Source organism: Loxodonta africana, chromosome 2, assembly GCF_030014295.1.
Source record: "Loxodonta africana isolate mLoxAfr1 chromosome 2, mLoxAfr1.hap2, whole genome shotgun sequence".
Classification (NCBI taxonomy): Eukaryota; Metazoa; Chordata; class Mammalia; order Proboscidea; family Elephantidae; genus Loxodonta; species Loxodonta africana.
In genome coordinates, this window is record NC_087343.1 from 201,007,827 (window position 1) to 201,031,205 (window position 23,379).

General features: G+C 41.5%; 1 protein-coding gene across 4 annotated transcripts in view; it reads left to right on the forward strand.

Moving 5' to 3' along the window:
* Positions 1-1,967: 1,967 nt before the first annotated feature.
* Positions 1,968-23,379, forward strand: part of RUFY1 (RUN and FYVE domain containing 1) — an 86,875-nt gene continuing 65,463 nt past the window's right edge. The window contains exons 1-5 of one of the 4 annotated variants that reach the window (XM_064279269.1): positions 1,968-2,285; positions 12,396-12,569; positions 14,287-14,404; positions 19,238-19,339; positions 20,927-21,050. In XM_064279269.1, coding sequence (XP_064135339.1) covers positions 1,994-2,285; positions 12,396-12,569; positions 14,287-14,404; positions 19,238-19,339; positions 20,927-21,050 — 810 coding nt within the window. In that variant the 5' untranslated portion in view covers positions 1,968-1,993. The remainder of the gene's footprint in view (positions 2,286-12,395; positions 12,570-14,286; positions 14,405-19,237; positions 19,340-20,926; positions 21,051-23,379) is intronic. The other 3 variants (XR_002786613.2, XM_064279268.1, XM_003404700.4) reach the window with 3 other exon arrangements.

Consider the following 23,379-nt stretch of genomic DNA (forward strand, 5'->3'; position numbering starts at 1 on the left):
TCCTCTCTGAATAAAGCTTCGCTCCATCAAAGCCTGGATGTGTTTTTTTATTTGACACACCCCATTAAGAACAACTGGCCTTCAGACACCAGTCTATAAGGAAAATTAGTGAAGTGACCTGTACCAAGACTGAGAAACAGGAAGTACTTGGACTACTAAAGGGAGCAGCCATTGCCCACGTTAGCCATTTGGTACCATCAGGAAACATACCAAGTGCCAAATCATCCAGTATTTCTAGAGAAAGCCAAAGTCCAGATTCTTTTTTTTTTATAGATACATATATTTTAACTATTATTGTACTTTAGGTGAAAGTTCACAGCTCAAGTTAATCTCTCACACCAAATTTTATATACACATTGTCCTGTGACACTAGTTGCAATCTCTACAATGTGACAGCACACTCCCCATTTCCACCCCAGGTTTCCCATGTCCATCCTGTCCCTTCCTTCTCATCCTGCACCCAGACAGGAGCTGCCCCTTTGGTTGTGCATCTGCTTGAACTAAGAAACACACTCTTAGTATTATTTTATGCTTTATACTCCAGTCTAAACTTTATCTGAAGAGTGGCCTTCGGGAATGGTTTTAGTTCTGGGTTTTAGTCCAGGGGCCATGGCTCTGGAGGTTCCTCCAGTCTCAGTCAGACTTAAGTCTGGTCTTTTTACGTGAATTTCAATTCCGTTCCACACTTTTCTCCTGCTCAGACTCTCTGTTGCATTCCTTGTCAGGGTGGTCATTGGTGGTAGCCAAGCACCATCTAGTACTTCTGGTCTCAGGCTGATGAAGTCTCTGGTTTATTTGGCCCTTTTGTCTCTTACGCTAATATTTTCTGTGTGTTTTTGGTGTTCTTCATTTTCCTTTACTCCAAGTGGGTTGGGATCAATTGATGTATCTTATATGGCCGCTTGAAAGCTTTTAACACTCTAGCCACCACTCACCAAAGTGGAATGCAGGACATTTTCTTCATAAATTTTGTTCTGCCAATTGACCTAGATGTCCCTGAAACCACAGTTCTAAGACCCCAGCCCCAGCTACTCTGTCCCTGGAAGTGTTTGGTTGTATTCAGGAAACTTCTTAGCTTTTGGTTTAGTTCAGTTGTGCTGAAAAAGTCCAAATTCTTATGTGAAATATTTTGTAGATGTCTGCAACAACTTAATCTTTTTTAACACTCTGGGAATCAAACAAGACAATCAAATGGTCTGCTGAGTCCCACGTGCCACACTTTGCAAACTAAGTACCAAGTGCTACACAATTGTTTCCATTTAGTCAAAACCCCTTGCTTTCCAAACGAGGAAACAGACTGTGAATAACTCCTTACAAGTGTATAGTGATTCACCCAAGCTTTGTAGCTGGCCAACAGAGTAATCACAATTGCTAACTTCTGCCACGTGCTTCCTTACATTCTAAATCTTGATTAATTAGGTAGGTTCTATTATTTTCTTCATTTAACGAATTATTAGTAGAATCCACCAGAATGTGCTCTTTCCCGCCAAGCTGTCTTCTTTAGTCAAAAAAACAAAAACCTGCTTTCTTGCCTTGCTTTGCTGTGCCTTGCCTGTGCCAGACTTCTTCAGAAAAGTAACAAGGTAGAATATATAAAATATGAAATGAAAATAAAAAGAACTAGTTCCACAAAAAAAAAAAAAAAAATTAAGGCCATGGGGGCACTGTTATATCCCAAGCACCATGCTGGGTGCAGAACTGTACGTGCATGAGCAAGTTCCACGGGACGAGTCCTCCCGGCTGGTGGGAATCCAGGTGTTTCTTCTATTGTAATTTGTACTTTTCCGTACGCTTTGAAAGTGAGAGAAACGAAAGGAGAGCGGCAAGACAGGGGAGGGGAGGACAGGTACGTAGGAAGGAATAAAAAGGGAATGAGGTTTGTGGACAGAAAAACAGGCGGCGAGGGTGCAAAAACGCCCGCCTGGCTGCATCCACGCCCACACCGAAAGTCAGCCGTCCGCACCGCCCGCCGGGATCACGTGACGCGGCCAAAATGGCTGACCAGGAAGGCGGCTACCCGGCGGGGCAGGTACCGGAGCGGGGGCCCGAACCAGGGCCGGAGTCCGGGGAAGAGTTTGAGATCGTGGACCGGAACCAGCTGCCGAGTCCAGGCGAGCTGAAGAGCGCGGCACAGCCGCGGGCGGCGGCGGACGGCTGGTCCGCGCCCATCTTGACCCTAGCGCGAAAGGCCACAGTGAACCTGTCGGCGAGCTGCGGGAGCGCGCTGCGCGCGGCGGCTGGGCGCGGCGTCGGGGACGGCATCGGGGACGGTGCGGCGCGCGCAGGTATGCTCAGGCCAAGCAGGCTCTGGGCGGGCGGGCGTCTCGGCCACGCGACCGGAGGTGTGCCTTCTGTGGGTAACAGGTGGCCCATTTCGCGGTTAGAGGATGTTTAACCTACCCAGCTAGTTAGACGAGTTAAGAAAAAAAAAAAAAAAAAAACTTGTTAGCCCGCAGAACTACTTGTCTCTGTGTTTTATACTTTGCAGCCAAAGCAAGCTAAATAAATACTTCGGATGGAATGGTCTAAGTTTGGGACAACTACCATACAGAACCCCTCATTCAAATTGTTTCCCAGAACAACGTCATTTTTCTTGTTTTTTATTATGAAAATTTAAGAATTTAGATAATTTGTATTGATAATAATCCAAAAAAACCAAACCAAACTCTGCCGTCGAGTCGATTCCGGCTCATAGCGTCCTTATAAGACAGAGTAGAGCTGCCCCATAGGGTTTCCAAGGAGGCCTGGTGAATTCGAACTGCCAGCCATTTGGTTAGCAGCCATATCTCTTAACCATTACACCACCAGGGTTTCCTTGATAATAATAAACTTTAGGAAATGAAACCAGCACTATTCTCTGGGTTAAAATCTCACAACGCCAGCCCGTCACACACTTCCTCCAGGGTTAACAGTGCGTCCCGGACTCAAGGAGGGAAAACACCAAATTCTAAGTAAGGAGGTTTTAGTTCCAAGCTTGCTCTGCCACTAACTCGCTGAGTGATGTGGACAAGTCACTACCCCGCCCAGGCCCATTTCATAGCCTGTAAAATGAGATTTTTTTATTGATCCAATGATCTCTTAAAGTCATTTTCAGTCTTGTAATCTAGAATAGGGTTTCAGCATATCAATGAAAAGGAAAAAATATATACTCCGGAAACATGATGATATTAAGATTCTGATTTAGAAAGCCCTATAAAGAAAATATCTAGAACTCTGCCTTCCAGTATAGTAGCCGCTTGCCACATGTGATTCTTAACTTTTAAATTAATTTAAGGGTTAATAAAATTTTCAATTCCATTTCTCATTCACACTAGCCACATTTCAGGTGCTCCATAGCCACATGTGGCTAGTGGCTCCTGTACTGGACAGTGCAGTCTAGAACATTTCCATCTTCATAGAAAGCTCTGTGATACAGAGCTGACTGAAGACTAGAGTGTTTTCTAAGAACCATTATAGTATACCTTTGAGGTTTATTGATTCCCTCCCATACAATGGTAACTTTGCTGTAGGTGTCAGCACTGGCACCAGAACAGTGATTTGTGAGATCTTTAATGGCCAGGAAGGATTAATAGAGAAAAATTTTAAAAACTGACTTATCTGGAGAGTCTGGCAGTAGAACATAGGACTAGGAAGTAATGAGGGAGCCTTTCCACCCCAGGAATCTAGTTCCCCACTAGTTTGTCACCTTTTCCAGAAACTTTTCCACACATCCAAACCAAAAACCAAACCCAGTGCCGTCAAGTCAATTCCGACTCATAGTGACTCTATAGGATAGAGTAGAGCTGCCCCATAGAGTTTCCAAGTAGCGCCTGGTGGAATTGAACTGCCGACCCTTTGGTTACCAGCTGTAGCATTTAACCACTACGCCACCAATGTTTCCTTCCACACATCATTGAATGTTCAGTTGTATACCAACTGACAGTCCTGCAAGTCCTGTATGGCATCTTTTGGAGGACTCTTAGATAGTTCAGGGCACAGAGTAAGCAAATAATATTAGCTGATTATTGACAAAATGTGCCAATGTCTAGAACAGTGCCTAGCACATAATTATAAATATCCATTGAACAGTGCATGTTGAAAAATACTTGTTTTCCATTTATAAGTAATAGTCAACACTTCTGTGCTTACTAGGTGCCAGGCATTAATCTAAGATCTGTGCATATATTTTCTTTTAATTCTCAAAGTAACTGTCATGGATTGAATAGTGTTCCCCAAAAATACATGTCAAGTTGGCTAGGCCATGATTCCTAATACTATGTGATTATCCTCCATTTTATGATCTGATGTGATTTTTCTATGTGTTGTAAATCCTAATCTCTGCCTGTGGTTAACGAGGCAAGATTAGGTTATGTTAAAGAGGATTAGGGTGGAATGCAACACCCTTACTCAGGTGGTAGCCCTGATCCAATGTAAGGGGAGTTTCCCTGGGGTGTGGCCTGCATCATCTTTTATCTTCCAAGAGATAAAAGGAGAGAGAAGCAAGCAGAGAGATAGGGACCTCATTACCACCAAGCAAGAAGAGCCAGGAGTGGAGCATGTCCTTTAGACCTGGGGTCCATGGGCTGAGAAGCTCCTAGACCAGGGGAAGATTGATGACAAGGACCTTCCCCCAGAGCCAGCAGAGAGAGAAAGTCTTCCCTTGGAGCTGGCGCCCTGAATTTGGACTTCTAGCCTCCTCAGCTTCGAGAGAATAAACCTATGTTTATTAAAGCCATTCACTTGTGGTTTTCTGTTATAGCAGCAGTAGATAACTAAGACAGTAACCCTTTGTGACAGCCAGGCCAGCTTCAGTGACGTGTGATCAGTGTAGTCTCACAGGGCCCAGCACTCAGAAGGGCTTCACACTTGTAATTCTTAGTGATATTGCCTTTGAATTTGTGTTTTATAAGTGAACCATTTATGATTTGTGCTTTGTAAGTGTCCCATTGAACAGTGGGACAAAGGAGCATGTGCAGGGGTCTTGGAGCCTGGGATCATGTGTGGTCCCACCTCCTGCTGCCTCCCCAGGACAGGTTCTCAGCCATCTGTTCTCCCTCCCCTGGCACGCTCCTCCCTCTCCCAGTCTTCACCCCAGGACCACTACAAGCCTGGGGAGGCGTGGGTTAAGAGCTCTGCAGTCTCAGGACAGTGCCAGTGCATGGAAGTGGCAATCCCTTAGGACCATGAGAAGGAGAAATTGACATATCTGCCTCTAGCCAGGCCCCACATTTTGCAACTGACCTTGTAAATTATGTGTCCAGCCCTGTGAGATAAGTAACATTGTTATCCCCATTTTATAAAGAAGGAACTGAATTCAAGAGAATTTGACCAAGTTACTTATAAGTGGCAGAGCCAGAACTTGAACCAAGGCAATCTTCCTCTCAACCCCATACTCTTTATCACAGCACCTTGCTGCTTCTCCCTTTAAAATAACTTCATAAGTAAAATGTGACATCACTGAATTTATGTGTAAAATGTTTTGTTACATATATAGTTACCACAATTAAAAAGAAAACTAAAAAAAGTCATAGATTTTTTAAATTAGTTAATTTAAAGAAAATATTAAATAATTACTACTCAGATTTGGCAAAAATGTGTACATCGTTTACAAAGGACTGAAATGTGAAGAACTGCTGGGGTGAGCTGTGTGCTAGTCCCCCAGGTGAAAAGGATTTGAAACCAACAGGAAGGACAGGAGTTGGGGTGGGAAAAAGGAAATGGACTCTGAGTAAGGCAGATCAGAAGACAGGGGTCACCACTTCACCAGGGCCTCGACTGGGGCTGGCTCATTCATCTCTTTTCCCACAGTGTCCCAAAGCCATTTATCTGCTCACAGAAACAGGACAGATACAGTCATAGGAGGCAGAGAGATTTTCCAGAGGGTCCAGAGAGATTGAATGTGAGCAGCACTCTTGCCAGGGAAAAAAATTTTTGGTGATAAAGGTTGAGAGAAATGTTGTGGAGTGTTTTGAATACTTGTTTTAACATGTTACCCCACAGGGGGACTGGTAGCACAGCATACCACAGGGTGATTTTGTTGTCTCTAGTTGTCTTGTTTCCCCATCCCCCAGAGGTAATAAATGCACATGGTAAAAAAGAGAGAAAAATCAAACCATGTAAAAGAACAATGAGCATATAGCAAGTCCTCCTCCCCCAAAACTATCCCCAATACTACTGTATCTTTCAGAGATAAGTCTATGCATATATAGCACGTGTTTTGATCTCTCCACACTTTCCACACAGACAACAGAATATACACAGTGTTCTACATCTTGCTTTTTATAGTAATGTATTCTAAAGGACAAATAATAAACCATGCATCCTCCTAAGAATTAATGTGCCAAGCACAGTATCTTACACATGGGTACTCACTGAAGAAGGCATTCTTTCATTTTAAAATTATTAGATATATATTTGCCTTTAGGTAGGTGGTATGTATTATGGCTTCCTCTGTTCTCTCCGATGGTGACGTAGCAGTAAAGAGCTCGGCTGCTAACCAAAAGGACTGCAGTTCAAATCCACCAGCCACTCCTTGGATAGGGTCACAATGAGTCAGAATAGAGTTTTAAAGTGGCAGAGCCAGAACTTGAAGATTGTTTTTTTGTTAGATTGGTTCTCTTCCTGGGCAAATTTTATTTTACATGTGTCAAAACACCCCTGCACAGTTGGTGTAGTTCCTTCCAAAATGAAACACATTAACTTTTTCCCCTCACATTGCTGAACTCAAGTTAGCCATAGTAGATGATAAGTGAAAATTCCTGAAAATTATGAATGGTTGCAAACTGGCAGCGCTTTAAGTCGTTTGTGGCTAGTAGTTGCATTTTTTTCCATCCTGCACAGTGTAAAAGCATTAAAAAAATTTTTTTTAGCCATTAAGCAGGTTTTACATAAAAATCCAGATCTCCAGTTTCTCCTGAAAACTCATATCTGGCACTATTGACTAACATTCCTTCAGCAAGAGGCTGGTAATTCCTATGGTTGAGCGTATTTTCTCCAGCTTATCCTCTCGCAGCCTCACTCATTTATGTCACGGGCTTCCCTGTAAGATAGTCAAGGTTGAAATAGATCCTCGAGCAGACTGTTTATTTGGCAGTTCAGTAAGTGCAGTGCTTTGTGACATGCTCTGTTGTTGTTTTGAATTATTACTAATGAAGCTTAGAGATGTGAATAGCTTGCCCAAGGTCACAAAGCTAGTAAAATTGTGAGACAGAATGGCTAAAAGGGTCCTTCCAGCTCTAATTTTCCATGAATCTATGGACTGAGTATGAATGGGAATCGGTGACTAATGGAGCAGGGGGATGGACGAGACGGCTGCAGAATATTCCCATGTCCCCGGAAACAGTGGTAAGAGCCACGCCACCAGCTCTGATTTCCTGGGACTGTGGTTTTCACATTTTTGGTTCATGTGACTCCGTAAGCTATTCTCAGCTTTTAAAGTTGACGTGTAAAACTCTTCATCATAATTTTGAAGTTGCTCAGGATACATTTTTTGGTTATTGTAAAAACTGACTTTTTAAAATAAAACCATTGCTTATGATTTTATATGTATCAGGTGGTATCTAAATATCTTAATGATTTGATAAGCACCATCAGTCATTTTAAAAATATATTTTTACGGGTATAATAAGTTCCTTAACATTTGAAAATTTTACATTTTCCCTTATATTCCTTGAAATTTAATTTCCGTTATACTTCCCTCACAGAATTTTATCTTAATGTAAATAGATTTATATATGTATATTTTTTATTGGTCATCCTATCATACTTCTCAGCAAAATATATGTAAATAAATTAAAATTTTTAATAAGTTTTTTTGTGACTAAGGCTCTAAGTGTTTATAATTTTTTCTTCTGGAATGCATTTCCATTAAAATTACTACTGGCATCAAATTGATAAAAGCAATATAATTTTTATAAATTATTATACATAATAAAATTTTTACTAGAATTGCATCTCTTAATGGGCTGAATGGTGTTGGTTTTTATCAGCATGTATCTGTAGATGAATATATTGGATTTATTGCTAAAATCAATCAGCATCAATCTTTTTTGTTTTTTATAGATGGGAGCCTTGAGAAACCTGGTCCACATAAATAGATAGAAATAGACAGACTTTTGCTATAGCAGTGTTGCTCAAGTATGTGAACACTTTCCAAGTTAATATGACAAAAATCTCATTGGTCTAATACCAAAATTTATTTTTTTGTTCATTTTTGTTCAAAGCAAATAATTGAAAATCACCTGACTTGCAAAAGAATACAACCTAGTCATTAAAAACGTTGCTTTTCTCAATTTCTGGGAAGTTACCAAAACAGACTTTACGAGGACTTATAAAATGATAATTATCCTTGTTATTCTTTCATTTAGAGGCATCTTGTTTAACCCAGAATACTCAAAATGGTTGTGGACATAAAAATAATGCTTATTTCCTTACACTTCTGCCAATATTATATATATATATTAGGGACTTGATCAATCATCAAAGAAGGCTTTCCCTCCATTTGGTGCCCTGGGACTTCTGCAAGCAGGTCAGCGCACCAGGAGGAAGCTCTGGGAAGGGGCTGGAGTGTCCTTCTGTAGAGACGGAGAAGAGTGTCTGTGAAACTTGAGGATCTGGAAATTGAATCCCTTAAAACATCTGAGGTGCCTAGCCCTTGGCAAGATTTCCTGTACATTTAGTCCCACTTGAAGACCGTTAGTTTATAGATCTGGGCTTAGTGTCCTTTTTAAGGGTAAATCTTTACAAATTGCTTCTATGGTCAGTTCAGGATCCCTATGGCACAGTGGTTAAGCGCTCAGCTGCTAACCAAAAGGCCAGCGGTTTAAACCAAGAGAGAAAGATGTGACAATCTACTTCCGTAAAGATTTGAAGCCTTGGAAACCCTACGGGGCAGTTATACTCTGTCCTTTAGGGTTGCTATGAGTCAGAATCTGTTCCGCAGCAATGGGTTTTGTTTTGTTTTTAACAGTCTGTTCAGGTTTTCTCCCGCATCTTGATGAGGTGTTGCAGCTTTTATTTCCTTTGCCGATCGTACATTTCACTGAAGTTTTCAGATTTATAAATTATATAAATATATACATTCACATTTATAAATTTGTACAAATTTAAAAATGTAAAAATAATTATACCACCCCCATCCAATTAACCCATTTTTCCCATTCCACAACCTTGATGAAATGTTTAGACCATTTTTTCATTTTCCAGCAGGTCTCCCCATAACTTCTTGGGTTTTGCTGAATGTAGTATTCTTCCCCCCACCCCTATTTATTTATTTATTTATTTATTTATTGTGTTTTAGGTGAAAGTTTACAAATCAAGTCAGTCTCTCATACAAAAAGCTATACACACCTTGCTGTGTACTCCTAGCTGCTCTCTTGCTAGTAAGACAGTGCATTCCTCCCCTCCATCTTCTATTCCCCATGTCCATTCAACTAGCTCCTGTCTTCCTCTTCCTTCTCATCTCTCCACCAGACAGGAGTTGTCCACATGGTCTCATGTGTCTACTTGAGCCAAGAAGCTCACTCCTCACCAGTATCATTATCTATCTTACAGTCCAGTCCAATCGCTGTCTGTAGAGTTGGCTTCAGGAATGGTTCCAATCTTGGGCTAACAAAGGGTCTGGGGACCATGACCATCAGGGTCCCTCCATTCTCAGTCAGACCATTAAGCCTGGTCTTTTTGTGAGCATCTGAGATCTGCATCTCACTGTTCTCCTGCTCCATCAGGGATTCTCTGTTGTGTTCCCTGTCAGGGCAGTGATTGGTGGTAGCCGGGCACCATCTAGTTCTTCTGGTCTCAGGCTGATGGAATCTCTGGTGTATGTGGCCCTTTGTCTCTTTGGCTCATCTTTACCATATGTCTTTGGTGCTCTTCATTTTCCTTTGCTCCAGGTAGGTTGAAACCAATTGATGCATGAATTTAGTATTAACACAAGTTGTCTCAATAAAAGCAAACCCACTGCGTTGAGTCGTTCCAACTCATAGTGTATCCCTATAGGACAAAGTAGAACTGCCCCATAGGGTTTCCAAGACTGTAAATTTTTACAGAAGCAGACTGCCATATCTTTCTCCTGTGGAGCAACTGGTGTATTCAAACTGCCAGCCTTTCAGTTGGCAACCGAGCACTTTAACCACTGTGCCACCATATTTACTTAATATCTTTATTGCAGATTTACAGTCAAAATATTATCGTTTTTAGATTTTACTGTGTGGATCATAACAAATTATGGATAACATTGCAAAGAATGGGAATTCCAGAACTTAATTGTGCTCGTGTGGAACCTATACATAGACCAAAAGGCAATTAGAACAGAACAAGGGGATACTGCCTGGTATAAAATCAGGAAAGGTACATGTCAGGGTTGTATCATTTCACCATACTTATTCAGTCTGTATGCTGAGCAAATAATCTAAGCCAGACCATATGAAGAATGGGAGGAAAACTCATTAACAACCTGCGATATGCAGATAACACAACCTTGGTTGCTGAAGTGAACTTGTAGCACTTACTATGAAGACCAGAGATCAAAGCCTTCAGTATGGATTACACCTTAACATAAAACAAAAATCTTCACAACTGGACCAATAGGCAATATCATAAACTGAGAAAATATGGAAGTTGTCATGGATTTCATTTTACTTGGATCACGATCAGTGCTCCTGGAAGCAGCAGTCAAAAAATAAAACGACGTATTGTCTTAGGTCTGCTGCAGACCTCGTTTAAAAATGTTAAAAAACAAAGATGTCACCTGAAGACTAAGGTACACAACCCAAGCCATGGTATTTTTCGATCACCTCATATGCATGCGAAAGTTGCACAGTGAATGAGGTAGACTGAAGAAGAATTGACGCCTTTGAATTACAGTGATGGCAAGTAATACTGAATAGACCATGGACCGTCAAAAGAAGGAACAACTCTGTCTTGGAAGAAGTTTAATCAGAATGCTCCTTAGAAGCGAGGATGCCGAGACTTTGTTTCACATGCTTTGAACATGTTATCAGGAGGGATCAGTCCCTGGAGAAGGACATCATGCTTGGTAAAGTAGACGGTGAGTAAAGAAGAGGAAGACCCTCAACAAGATGGGATGACACAGTGGCTGCAGGGATAAGCTCAACCTAACAACGATTGTAAGGATGAGGCAGGACCGGGCAGTGTTTCCGTCGGTTGGACATAGGGTCGCTATGAGTCGGAGCTGACTCAGCTGCCCCTAACAACAACAACATATACATATATGCTATGCTCTTCTAACTATTTATATGCCCATATTAATTAATGCCCATGAAATAAAACAAGTGTAAGCAACAGATTAATATCCAGGATATACAGATCAATGAGACAAAGGCAAACAATTCAACACGAAAGTGGGCAAAAAATTTAATGGAAATAAAAGATTATAAACAAAAAGTTGCTTACTCTTACTAGTTATCAGACAACTGCAAACTAAAGCAATACCCATCCAATTGACAATTCAATTTAAAGTTGGAGCTGGTAGGGAGAAAGGCGCACCGGCCCCCAGGCAGGGACCTGCATTGCACCTGGGTTTTGTCTGGGATCTAAATTTTTATTTAATTTCTAGAGACAGCTTCCTGGACTTAAGGGAACATTTAGTAAGCACCTGTCGTGGATATCCGATACAGACTGCAGACACTTTTAAAACAAAGCGACAAGATTAATGGAGTTGAAATGGAAATGTAGTTTGATTCTAACGCCTTTATTTACAAAGAAAAAGTGGGTGTAAAACTCGTGATACGGACTAATTGTGGAGGAAAGATGGGCGGCAAGGAAGGACAATGTGAATCTGGAACTATAGGGAAGATGCTTCCCTTCAGCCTCCCAGCTAGGGCAGCCACACAAAAGAGCAGACTCGTGAGGCCTCCTGAGCGGGGCAGAGACCCACCCCTACCTGGCTTTCAACGCTGTTGGACTCCAACCGGCGCAAATAATGTAAAATGGCGCCCGCTAGTTCCATAGGTGTGGCCTTAAACTGGACTCGTCCAATAGGAACATTCAGGGACGGGGGACTTTTCCCGGACGCCTTCTGAATTGGGGTCGGGCTTCCTGCAGTTTGCGCCCTTTCATTGGTCAAAAAAGGAATATGAGGTTGTCGCAGAGGCCAATCGTAGTGGGTCTCAGTAGAGCCGTCTCCCTAGCAACGCGCGGAGTCACCCGAGAGTGGCCGCTGGTACAGGAAATTTGGGGGCTGTCTTCTGACCCTAGACCCAGGCTGGCCAGGTGAGGCTGTGACACCCAGGGATCAGGGAGTGGTTTGGCTGCGAACCCCTGTTATCTACCTGCCGGCACGTCGGCACCCGGAGCAGACTGCCTGGGCGCTCGCCTGACCCGTTCTCGCTCTGCTCCCTCCTCACCCGGACCACACTGCGTCCCCTAATGCAGCTGTGCCTGCTTCTGCCCCACAGCTGCCAAGTGCCAGATGATGGAGGAGCGTGCCAACCTGATGCACATGATGAAGCTCAGCATCAAGGTCCTGCTCCAGTCCGCCCTAAGCCTGGGCCGCAGCCTGGACGCGGACCATGCCCCTTTGCAGCAGTTCTTTGTAGTGATGGAGCACTGCCTCAAACATGGGCTGAAAGGTGAGGCCGAGGGGACTCAGGGGAGCGTGGAAATGTGGGCTAGGTGTTTGCTTAGCATTTGCTCATCAGTGCCAAACGCTGCTGGGTGCTGGAATGACAGCAGTGTACAAAGTAGACAAGGCCTTTGCCCTCAAGAAGCTGACATTCTAGAGCAGAGCTGCTCAGTAGAAAAATCATGCAAGCTATATTTGGAATTTTTAATTTTCTAGTAGCCCTGTTTTGTTTTTTAAAAAAAGGTAAAAAGCAGGTGGAACTAATTTTAAGAGTATATTTAACCCAGTATATTCAAATATCATTTTGACATGTAATAAGTATTAAAAAGCCTTATTAATAAGATGGTTTACGTAGTTTTGTACACTAAGCATTAAAATTTTTGCACTTACCAAACAAAAACCAAACCAAACCAGTTGCAGTCGAATCGATTCCGATTCATAACAACACTATAGGACAGAGTAGAGCTGCCCCATAGAGTTTCCAAGGAGTGCCTGGTGGATTCAAAGTGCTGACCTTTTGATTAGCAGCTGAGCTCTTAACCATTTACATTTACAGCACATCTCAATTCAGTTTCTCAACTGTGTTAGCCACATTTCAGATGCACATGTGCCATGTGACTGCCTTATAGGATAGCACCGTTCTGGAGGTAGAGTCAGTAGATGCAGAAACAATTGCAAAATGCTGCAAATTGATGGGCGCAAAATGGATTAATAATAGAGAATCAAGGAAGGAACCTTTCAGGTAGGTGAGAGGAAAGATCTTTCTGGGGAGGTGAAATGTGAGCTGAGACTCAAAGGAGCAGAAGGAACCTGCCACAGAAGCATTTGGGGCAAGGGCATCCCTAGCAAAAGAAAGAAGTGCAAAGGTCCTGAGCAGGACCAAGCCTGGTTCGAGGAAAACACCAGATAAGGCGGCTGAGTGGGAGAGTGAGAAGCAGTGAAGTGAGGAAGAGCTGGATCCCAGAGGCCTCTGTAGGCCATGGTGAGGAGTTGGAATTTATTCTAAGTGTATGTGGAAAGTTTTAAGCAAGGGAGAAATGTGACCTGACTTATATTTTAAAAGAACTTTCCGATGTGTGAAAAATGATTTATTAGGGTTGGGAGGTGACAATATTAGGAGCAAGGAGACCAATTAGGAGGTTATTGCAGCAGCTCAGGTGAGAGATGGTAATGATGATTTCAAGAAATAAGCATTAGTTTGGTATCAGGTAGGAGGGAGAAAGGAGCCCCTGGGTGGCACAGACAGTTAAGCACTCAACTACTAACAAAAAGGCTGGTGTTTCCAACCCACCAAGAGGCGCCTCAGAAGAAAGTCCTGACAGTCTGCTCCCGAAAGGTCACAGCTTTGAAAACCCTATGTAACAATTTTACTGCACCACATGGGGTCACCATGAGTCAGAACTGACTTGACAGCAACTAGTTTTGTTTTGTTTAGAAGGAAGGAAGAAAGGGGAAGGATTTCACAGGTGATTGTGAGACACCTGTTTTATTTCGTGGACAGTAACTACATGGAAAAAGAGCATAGTTGGTATGTCAGAGAAACCCTGTTGCCAGAGGAAGGGAGCGCTAATTTGTTACTTCACCTTTCCAGTCCTCAGGACTAAACCAGAAGGATTATACAGTGGAGTTCTGCTGCTTTCACTTGGCTTTTGGGGAGAGACTGGGGGCCCCTGAAGAAATTCTGCAACCTGTTCTTATGAATAACACTTTTGTTTCCTCTTTAGTTAAGAAGAGTTTTATTGGCCAAAACAAATCTTTCTTTGGTCCTTTGGAGCTGGTGGAGAAATTTTGTCCAGAAGCATCAGATATAGCCACTAGTGTCAAAAATCTGCCAGAATTAAAGTGAGTGATGTTTGAAAAAAGCTCCCTATTTTACTCTGCCCTCAATTCCTTGCTAATACAACATTTTCTGATTTAAAGCAAATTGTAGCATGAGTCATACCCTACTTAGACTTGAGCCCCAGCTCTGCTGGTCATTAGCCACATGATCTTGAGCAAGATTGCCGCTCTCTGAGCCTCAGTTTCCTTTTCTTTAAAAAGGGGACAGTGATTCCTGCTTGCCACACAGGACTATCCTGAGGGTCAAATACGTTGAAAAGGTGTTATAAACCAAGGAGCAGTTAAAGGAGTAAAACGAGTCATTGCTACATTCCTAGAGTCACTGCTTCAGATATGTCTGAGCAATTTTCTGAACAGTATAGTTAGGGCTAGAATTTAGATTCCAGGACAAGTGACATTTGTGACTAGGCTATGACTAATGAGTCATTGCTGTGACTGAGTTTGCAATTGAGACTATGATGCATAGGCTCAAAATTAAAAACTGAACAGAACACAAATAAGGTATCATCATGGGACCTGGCATTGAGAAGGAGCCCTAAAGAGCCTTGAAAAAAAAAAAAAAAAGAGCCTTGAGGCCATGTGAAAACCCTCTTCAGACTCTCCCACAGGAGACTTGACTATTGAGCCTTTGTTCACTCTTTTCCTATGGAGCCAGCCTATTCCCTTTTCAGAAAATAACAATAGCCAATACCGTTTATTAAGGGCTGCTAGGTGGCAGACATTGTGTTAAGGACATTTATTTTCACAATTTTATTTAATCTTCTGCAACAATCTTCTAGAATACCTGTTGGTATCACCAATGACAAGTTTAGAAACTGAGGCTTAGAGTGGTTAAGTAACTAGCAACTTGCCCAGGTACCTCGGCAAATGAGTGGTGAAGCCAGAAAGAGAAAACAGGTCTGTTGGACTCTAAAACCCATGTGGGCAAGCCCTGTGCATGCTTCTGAAGATTGGATTTGGACCTTCTGTCCCTGCCCCTAGTTCAGCCCTTGAGCCACACCAGGTAAGTTTCGAGCCTTTTACACATGACACCCTTTCAAGTATGTACATGGTGACCTCTCTTGTGAGCCCTCCAAGTCTTCTGCATTGTTTCTTCTGTCGTTCTTTATATGGTGGGTTTTCCAGTTTCCTTGTTTTTTCCTGTCCAGCTCACGTCCTCAAAAGTAAAGCCTCTAGACAGAGTGTCCAGTGTTTTCTGATGTGTTCTCATTGGAGTTGAGCAGAGCTAACCTTCATCCTACACTTTATTTCTATTTATTCACAGGAGACAATTTTGAAGTCTTGTTGTGCTAACTCAGGATTCCCAGTCAGCTAAATCTCCCACTTCTGTTTCCTCATTAATCCTCTAGATGCTAAACAGGTGACAAGCTTAAGCAGAGTAAATCCTCCTGGGGTCTGCCAAGCAGGAAATACACCAGTAGTTCCCTTCTCTTGATGCCTCTGCAGGAGTAGCCACGTTGGGGACTGTGTGGGAAAGGGCTGCTGCTTTATTTCTAATGAGCTACAGCATTTCTACTGTTTAAGTAGTAATAAAAGTTCTGAGATATCTACAGTATTTTGGAAGTTATGACTAGTTTTTTTTTTTTTTTAAGGGGCATGTTGAGAAATCATTTGCCCCTAAGGCATTTGAAGCTTGAAGAATGAATTTTGTATCCTTAAGAAGAATCTTTCTAGCATTTAATTCCCTTGTCTAATTGAGATAAAAAATATCTTTTCCACAGTAAGTGGCCTATCATCCACAATTTTTCAGTGTTTTCAAGTCATGGGTTATTATTGAACATGATAAGTACTCATTTCAAATATTGGCACTTAAACCCAGACAAGTCTTCTCTTTCTCTTTTTTGAAAATCAAAAATTACCTTTTTTTATTTTTATGGTGCTTTAAGTGAAAGTTTATGAATCAAGTCAGTCTCCCATACAAAAATTTATATACACCTTGCTAAAAAAACACCTTGCTATATACTCCTAATTGCTCCCCCCCAATGAGACAGCACACTCCTTCCCTCCACTCTCTCTTTTCATGTCCATTCGGCCAGCTTCTCACCCACTCTGTCCTCTCATCTCCCCTCCAGACAGGAGCTGCCTACATAGTCTCGTGTGTATACTTGATCCAAGAAGCTCACTCTTCACCAGTATCATTTTCTATCCCATAGTTCAGTCCAATCCCTGTCTGAAGAGTTGACTTTGGGAGTGGTTCCTGTTTTGGTCTGGGGACCATGACCTCTGGGGTCCTTCTAGTCTCAGTCAGACCGTTAAGTCTGGTGTATTTATGAGAAGAATTACTTTTTCTTATTGCCAGGTTTTTAATAGGAAATAAAAACAAGACAAAAAAGACAAATAATTGTAAAACTTCCATTATCCTACTCCTCAGAAAAGAAAAAAATATCTTGGTCAATATCCTTCTAGATAATTTCAGTGTATATTCAGACGGACAGATAGGTAAGATTCTAATTTTATTCCCCCTTCCCTCCAAATGGCATCATATTGCACTGATTCCTATGGAAGACCATTGGGCACTATCCTTTAAAATGACAAATGCGTCTGTCTTTGACCTGGCAATTCCATTTCTAGGCATTTTAGCCTACAGCTGTAAAACATGCAGAATCACACATGGGCAGTTATTTATTGCAGCATTATTTGTAAAAGCAGATTCAAGAACCAGTTAAATAAATTATGATGCAGTCTTATAATGAAACACTCTGCAGCAGTAAAAACTGAAGTTTACTATTAAGGAAAGATTTAAGGAAACATGATATAGATAAACCCGCTGCCGTTGAGTCGGTTCCAACTCATAGCAACCCTATAGGACAGAGTAGAACTGCCCCATAGAGTATCCAAGGAGCACCTGGCAGATTCGAACTACTGACTTCTTGGTTACCAGCTGTAGCACTTAACCACTATGCCACCAGGGTTTCCATGATATACTGTAGCAATAAGCAAGCTGCAGGACAGCATGTGTGATATTAATGTTTTTTGTAAAAAGGACAGAAGAATTTAGATTGATACATGTTTTTATAGGAATAAAAACGTTGTAGAAGTATGTCTTAGTTATGTAGTGCTGCTATAACAGAAATAGAAACCCTGGTGGCGTAGTGGTTAAGTGCTACGGCTGCTAACCAAAAGGTCGGCAGTTCAAAGCCACCAGGCGCTCCTTGCAAACTCTATGGGGCAGTTCTCTGTCCTATAGGGTCGCTATGAGTCGGAATCGACTCAACGGCTCTGGGTTTGGTTTTTTTGGTTTATAACAGAAATACCACAAATGGATGGCTTTAACAAACAAATTTATTTTCTCACAGTTTAGGAGGCTAGAAGTCTGAATTCAGGGCACTGGCTCTAGGGGAAGGCTTTCTTTCTCTGTCAGCTCTGGAGGAAAGTCCTTGTCTCTTTCAGCTTCTGCTCCTGGGTGATCTTCATGTGTCTTGGCATTGCTCTATTCCCATCTCTGCTATAGCTCAAAAGAAATTGACTTAAGACACACCCTACACAGTTCTATCTCGTTAATGCAACAAAGGCAACTCATTCCCAAATGGGATTATAACCACAGGTATAGAGGTTAGGATTGATAACACAAATTTTTCGGGGGGGTGGGGGGACACAATTCAATCCATAACATAGTGTACATAGAGTTTATTACCGTATGAAGAAGAAGGAACTGGGAAGGTAGAGGACAGAGTAAAGAGGGAGACTTGGAACTGTGTGTTTCTTCATCCTTTCTGGTGTTTGAACCAAGTGAAGGTATCACTGCCCATGCAAAAAAGAACATTAAATTAAGTACTAAACTGTACATGCCATTTTGTAGCCCTTTTTTCATTTAATACTAGATTTTAAACTGCTTTCCATATCAAGTAGTCATCTGCAATATCATTTTTTTTAATGGCCAAATTTGTTTAACCTCCCTCTGGGCTTATGTGGTTGTCTTCAAATTCATGTGCTGACAAACAGTGCTGTGGGGAACATCCCAGGCACATATCTTTGTGCACATCCAAAACTGTTTCCTTCAGCTGTGTCTCTTGATGTAGAATTTTGGTGACCCGTTGTCATAAATTGCCCTCTAGAAAAGCTGTGCCTGTCATTTGCCTATCAGTAGTTGGAGTCAGTGTCATCTTTCATATCATGCTAAAGTTAAATATCTTTTTCTACTTCCTCTCCTTTTTCCTCCTTTTACTCAAAGTCTTTCCAATGGTTTTGGAATTAATAAAAGTGGGGTAACCCTTATAAGCCGGGTGTCTGAAGTCACCAGGGTGCATTCTGATCCTATGGCGAGACCTTTGGCCCTGATAGCGTCTTCTTATGAAGATTATTGATCACACCATTTTACCTTTAAGACTTTCTTGGACGCCACAAATGCAGCTCCTCTCCTAGATCACAATTTTTTTTTTTTTCTTAAAACAGCTTTAGGTCTACTACTAGGAGGCTGTTTTTTCCCTTACAAGCAGAAAAACAGGCTTTTTCAAAATTAATATCTTTGAGCTAATACCTTAGAAATTTTATGAGACTTTAACACTTTAACAACCACTCTGTTCAATTATTAGTCTTTCGAACATGCACAAATTGTATTTGTTTCAGAAATCAGATTTTTGTAGTTTAAGGTTTTTTCTTTTTGTATTGGAAAAAAAAATACACGCCATGGTACAAAATGTGGACAGTTGTCCTACTCCTCCCTACTCCCCGCTCACCTCCCTCCCCTCTCCAGGCAGCTAGTCTCTCAGTGTGCTCTGCATTCACAAGCGGGTGTACACTTGGACGTGTGTATCTTTCTGGCTAAATTGGGAGTTTTTTCCTTCGGCTTTGTCTTTTGTCATGCTACAACAGTTTGATGATCTGATTTAATTCTAGGACAGCTGTGGGAAGAGGAAGAGCTTGGCTTTATCTTGCACTCATGCAAAAGAAACTGGCCGATTATCTGAAAGTGCTTATAGACAATAAACATCTCTTAAGGTATTTTGCCACCTTTGTTTGCTTATGACAGCTTTGTAAATAATTAGAAAATAGCTCTGTAGATCACTTTGAATTAAGAGTATGTAATGTTCGCAACTTTTATGCAAATTCTTAATTTTGTATATTCTGTGGCTTAATTATAAGATACCAGTATTTCATTTTTTGAGTACTGATATCTGAAAGTTGTTATGAAGATTCATGTGACTTTTCAAAATGAAAAGTCATTTTGAAGGTAATTCTTTGAAAGTATCAATACCTAGTATTAGGTAGGAGTCCCTGGGTGGTGCAAATGGCTAACACACTAGACTGCTAACTAAAAGGTTGGAGGTTTGCGTCAGGCACCTCAAAAGAAAGGCCTGGTGATCAGCTTCAAAAAAAAATCCGCCATTGGAAAAACTCTATAGAGCGTAGTTCTACTCTGGCACACATGGGGTTACCATGAATCGGAATTGACTCAACAGATTGAACAACAACTGACAGCATGGTCATTAACTTTCAAAGAAATGGTATTTATTAAATTGGAGGGTAACTGGAAAAAATTACTTTAGAATTAGGTGCAGTGGGCAATTTTAAGGTATAAAACCCTGCTCTTTGTAAGAGAACATATCCATGTTACCCAATTTAGGATTCCATATCCAGTTCATAAAATGTTGTACCACTTACTATCAGTAAAGACTTAAACTGGCTATCACTGAAATTTATGACCAGTTAATCTTTCATGTTTATAACTATGTAAGTGAATATAAAAGTAATTTTCTCTAGAATATGAGAATTTACAGGAAGGAATCTCTCTAGTCTAATTGAGATAAAAATATCTTTTACAGTATGGGCTATCACCTGTGTTTCCAACTCTTCTGGGGTATTATCAAATATATCTCTATATAATGAATACCAATTTCAAATATTTCATATGTTCAGTGCTTTGAGTCCAGTTACACTGAATAATGTTGAGTTACAGATTTTGTTCCAGTGAATGAAGTCTTAAGACAATAAGTTCTTATGCGCGCGCGCGCGCACGCACACACGCCTTAGTGCCCCTGGGTTTGGTAAACTAACAAATCATTGGTGACTGGAAGCAGTAACAGAGGGGCTGGAGCCACATTGCAAATGGCTGAATGGCTGAGAGGTAAGGAAGTGAAAGCAACAAACATTGCTCAGTGGGACACAGGAAGTAGGAAGAGTTTTATTCTTGGATGTGACGAGGCTGTGGGTTTCCCACTTCTGTTCAAATGAGTGGTAATGTAGTAGTTCATATCACTGGGAGGAATGAGTCAGTGGAAACACAGGAGGAAGACTGATGGTCAAGAACTAAAGAGCCAAGAGGAGATGGAAAGGACTAGAGCTCAGGGCCCAAATGGAGGAGTTAATTTTAGACAGGAAGAGGGAGGAGCCCATTCTAAGCCACAGCAAGAAAGAAGATGGAGAAGAAATAGTAACCCTGAAGTGGTAGAGGGAAGTGAAAGGAAGGAAGTTCACACAAAGAAGCTTGGCCATCAGCTGAGAGATGAAAAGACAGGGCAGGTTGGGGTGAAGAAGAGTGGTGAGGGAATTTCTGAGCAGTTCCCCTGTCATGTTCATCTCTTTTAGTGAGTTCTATGAGCCTGAGGCATTAATGATGGAGGAAGAAGGGACGGTGATTGTCGGTCTGCTGGTGGGACTCAATGTTCTTGATGCCAATCTCTGCTTAAAAGGAGAAGACTTGGATTCTCAGGTAAAACTGAATTTTGGCTCTAGATGGGATGCCTTTATCAGGCCAGGGCTTTTAGGTAGTATCTGCAGACATGTACTCAACCTGAGAAATGGGCAAGTGGCAAAGGACCCTCTGATAGAGTGACTGTGTGAGGTGCTGTGGTGGGGCAGAGGGGCAGCAATTGGGAAAGGTCCCTGGGAGGAAAGGGTGTTGGAGCTGTACCATGAAGGCAGACAGTGCAAGGAACGGTGAAGAAGTAGCAGGGGCAAAGGCACAGAGGCACACACAGAAAGCACAAACAGCCAGATAGTTCTCCAGAGTTGGAACGTAGGTGCTCAATGAGTGAGGTGAATGTGGAGGCTAGGGCCAGTTGTTAGAGCTAAATGCCATGCTCCAGGGATTAGATTTTATTCCTAGTGCTTTGGGAAGCTGTTGAAGGCTTTTAAGCAGTACACTGAAATGATCAGCCTGGATTTGAGAAAGATTACTTTAGCAGGCTTTCAGGTCATGAGTTCGAAGTGGCCAAGAATAAAGACAGCAAAAATGTGGAAGAGACCAGTCTAGAAGTCCCAAAAGAAAGTATATGAGGGTAGGGAGTAGGAAGATAGAGTCAGGAGAGATTTGTAAAGTCAGGGTAATAAAAAGGGGTACAAATGAAAGTAAGCCATAAGCGGTAGACTGCCTTGTAGGGGTATGGCCTTACCATCTTGCAGCATGGGAGCTGCAGACCCAGGCTGAGGCCTAAACTCCTAATGGCAGGGACTGCAGATGTCTGAGGGCAACAGAAGTACTGACCCATCCCCCACATCCGCCCCCTGCCGAACTTTTTCCCACCACATTTGGACCTAAAGAACAAAAAGCTTTCCCAACCGCTGCATGCCCAGGTCAACTTTTTTTAATAACGTGTCCACCCTGCCCCCTTTTAAAAAAAAAAAAAAGGAACAGTGTGTATATGTGTGTGTGTGGGTGTGTGTGTATTTATTTATGCATTTTAGAAAGAAATGTTTGGAGTTTATTAAACCAAGATACTCTAAATATACCATTTTTCAATTTTTCTTAAAATTTAACAATATGTTCCACATAGCTGTCTGTTCAATAGAGAGGTGTAAACTATTTTAAATGGTTGCATAGTATTCTATTTCATAGATGTACCATAATTTAACAGTACCTCATTTAGGTTATTTCCCTATTATAACAACAATCTTACAAACAGCCTTATACCTTTTTGTACTCTCGTCCTTTCCCCCCACACCTCTCCTTTAGGATAGATTTTGAGATTGCTGTGTTTTAAAGTATTCACATTCCACATTTTGGTAAATACTGTAAAATTGGCCTCTGGAAAGGTCTTCCATTTTACACGCCCGCCAGCAGTGTATGAGAGAGCCCATTTTCACTTGCTAACACTGGATGTGATGAGCGTTCTTGGTCTTTTTCAGCGTAATAGACAAAACAACTCATCACCTCAAATTTACATTTTGGAGAACTAGTGAGGTCAAGTGTTTTTTCATGTTTTATTTGCCATTGGTAGGTCAGCTTTTGTGACTACCTGGTTGTATCCTTTGCCCATTTTTCTGAGTTGTCATCTTTTTCCACATCTTTATTATAGATTAAGGATACTAACCCTTCCTCTGAATTTTTTTTTGTTATACACCGTCTCCTCACTTATCCACTATCTTGTTATCCGACATTTCACGTTTGGGACAATAATAAAAAATCTGCTCTCTATCTTGCACATTAACAACATACATCTGGCAGTAACAAACGCCAAGATACAAGGCAAGAGTAATGCCAGTTGTGATGGTTAAGATGATGTGTCAACTTGGCTAGGCCGTGATTCTCAGTGATTTCACAGGCATGTGAGGCTGTGATTTCGCAGTTATGTAATGATGCAGTCATCCTCCATTTTGTGATCTGATGTGTTCATCCTCCATTTTCACATACCGCAGATTTCACATAACAACCCGGTCTTTGGAACCTAATTATGTTGATAAGTGAGGAGAGGGTTTGTTTGTTTTTTTCTGACTTCTCAGAGGTTTGCCCTATAGAAATTTTGTAGTTTTTGCAGTCGAATTTAAACAGACTTTTCCTTTTTCAAATCAAATATGTAGCTTTTACATACACATGATCTGTTGTTTTGATACAGTGTAATGTGGGAATCTGGGTGATTTTAACAAATAGTAAACCATTTTTCTCAGTGTCATTTTTTTTTTTTTTTAATTTTTATCGTGCTTTAAGTGCAAGTTTACAAATCAAGTCAGCCTCTCACACAAAAACTTATATACACCTTGCTATATACTCCCAGTTGCCCTCCCCCTGATGAGACAGCCTGCTCCCTCCCTCCACTTGCTCT